Source organism: Pteropus vampyrus, unplaced genomic scaffold (genome assembly GCF_000151845.1).
Source record: "Pteropus vampyrus isolate Shadow unplaced genomic scaffold, Pvam_2.0 Scaffold72, whole genome shotgun sequence".
In the NCBI taxonomy this organism is placed as follows: Eukaryota; Metazoa; Chordata; class Mammalia; order Chiroptera; family Pteropodidae; genus Pteropus; species Pteropus vampyrus.
Genome location: NW_011888853.1, coordinates 359,532 through 360,789, shown reverse-complemented (window position 1 = coordinate 360,789; position 1,258 = coordinate 359,532). Strand labels below are relative to the sequence as shown.

The window sequence follows — 1,258 nt, the reverse complement described above, 5'->3', positions numbered from 1 at the left end:
GCTTCCACACCAGGTCTAATCATTAGCATTTGGGCGGAAGAACGCTTAGGATAACCTGATTAGAAGAATAACCTTAGTTTCTCTAAAACGAAAAGGTTCTGCTCTTAAAAGATTATGGCTTGCTGGCTGGTACTAGCCTCCAACGACGGGTAAAACAGCTATTTGGGGTCGCCAGAAGTTATTCCTGAGTGGGGAGGGAGTGGAAATGAATGACTTCGGGGAAGGTGTCAACATAAAGAAGTCTGTTCTAAGAATAACGTAAGGAAATGTGACATGGGAATGAGCTGAACCGTCTGGCGAGGGAGACCCCTGGCGTTTTAAGCTAACGTTGGACGGAAGGGACCAGTGAACCCACGGCCGAAGTGAGGGGGATCGAGTCCCGGAAGTCAGGGAAGGCTCCTGAGGAAACGGCCGGACCTCTTAGAGGATGGATCAGCATCCAGTGAAAGCGCTGCCGGCTGTCTTCCCGGTGCAGAGAAACTCAGAAAGCGGCGGCAGGCTCTTCCCAAGCGCAGGTGGGGATCCCGCGGGCGTGAGGCGGGGCCGACCCGCCCGAGTGGCAGGGTTGGGGGGCGGGGATCTGGGGTTCGGGACTGACCTGCGGATCCTTCGACGCCCGGGCTGCGGCCGAGCCAGCCTGACGGAGACGGGCACAGTACTGGTCGGTGGCCTTCACGGCGTCCACCAGCCCCTCGGCGCAGCAGCGCATCTGGCCAATAGTGTCGGCCGCCTCGATCAGGTCGCGGTACCGCTCGCCCACCATCTGCCGCAGCTCCTCTTTCTTGTGCTCAATCTCAGCCCGAACCTGGCGCTCCAGCCCTCGGATCTCCTCCGTTCCATGTGTCTCGAAAAGTGCCGCGGGGTCGCGCAGATCCAGCCGCTTCAGCGCGGCGGAGGTGGCTCCGGCCGCCATGGTGGACCCGTCAGCAGCCCAACAGGCCACTTCCGCCCGGCGGTCCGCCCCCCCGCCATCTTGGTTAGGGGCGGAACTGTTTCCGCCCCGCTGGAAGCCAGGCTTGTTCCGGTGGGCGGTGCAGGCCTTGCGCGGCATTTTTTTTTTTTTTAAAGGGAGACCACGTGGGTTAAATTTGCTAAGGCGTCCAGTGTGTCTGCGGACCCAGCCTCCCAGGGCGAAGCTCTTCCAGCGCAGGTGGAGCCTTTCCTGGTCCGAGTTAGTTGAGCGCCCGCCCCGCCTGCTTGTAACGCTTCCTGGGGATGCTCGTGGCTCTTACTCAACCCATCGCAACCCGGGACAGTG

General features: G+C 60.4%; 2 protein-coding genes across 3 annotated transcripts in view; one reads left to right on the top strand and one right to left on the bottom strand.

The window, feature by feature from the left end:
• Positions 1–1,258, bottom strand: part of COG1 (component of oligomeric golgi complex 1) — a 14,268-nt gene that overhangs the window by 12,828 nt on the left and 182 nt on the right. Inside the window, exon 2 of one of the 2 annotated variants that reach the window (XM_011361871.2) lies at positions 599–840. In XM_011361871.2, coding sequence (XP_011360173.1) covers positions 599–840 — 242 coding nt within the window. Of the gene's footprint in view, positions 1–598; positions 969–1,258 lie in introns of those variants that run through there. The other variant, XM_011361870.2, reaches the window with a different exon arrangement.
• Positions 50–1,258, top strand: part of SLC39A11 (solute carrier family 39 member 11) — a 229,639-nt gene continuing 228,430 nt past the window's right edge. Inside the window, exon 1 of the mRNA XM_023531640.1 lies at positions 50–515. The gene's annotated coding sequence lies outside the window, so the exon portion shown is untranslated. The remainder of the gene's footprint in view (positions 516–1,258) is intronic.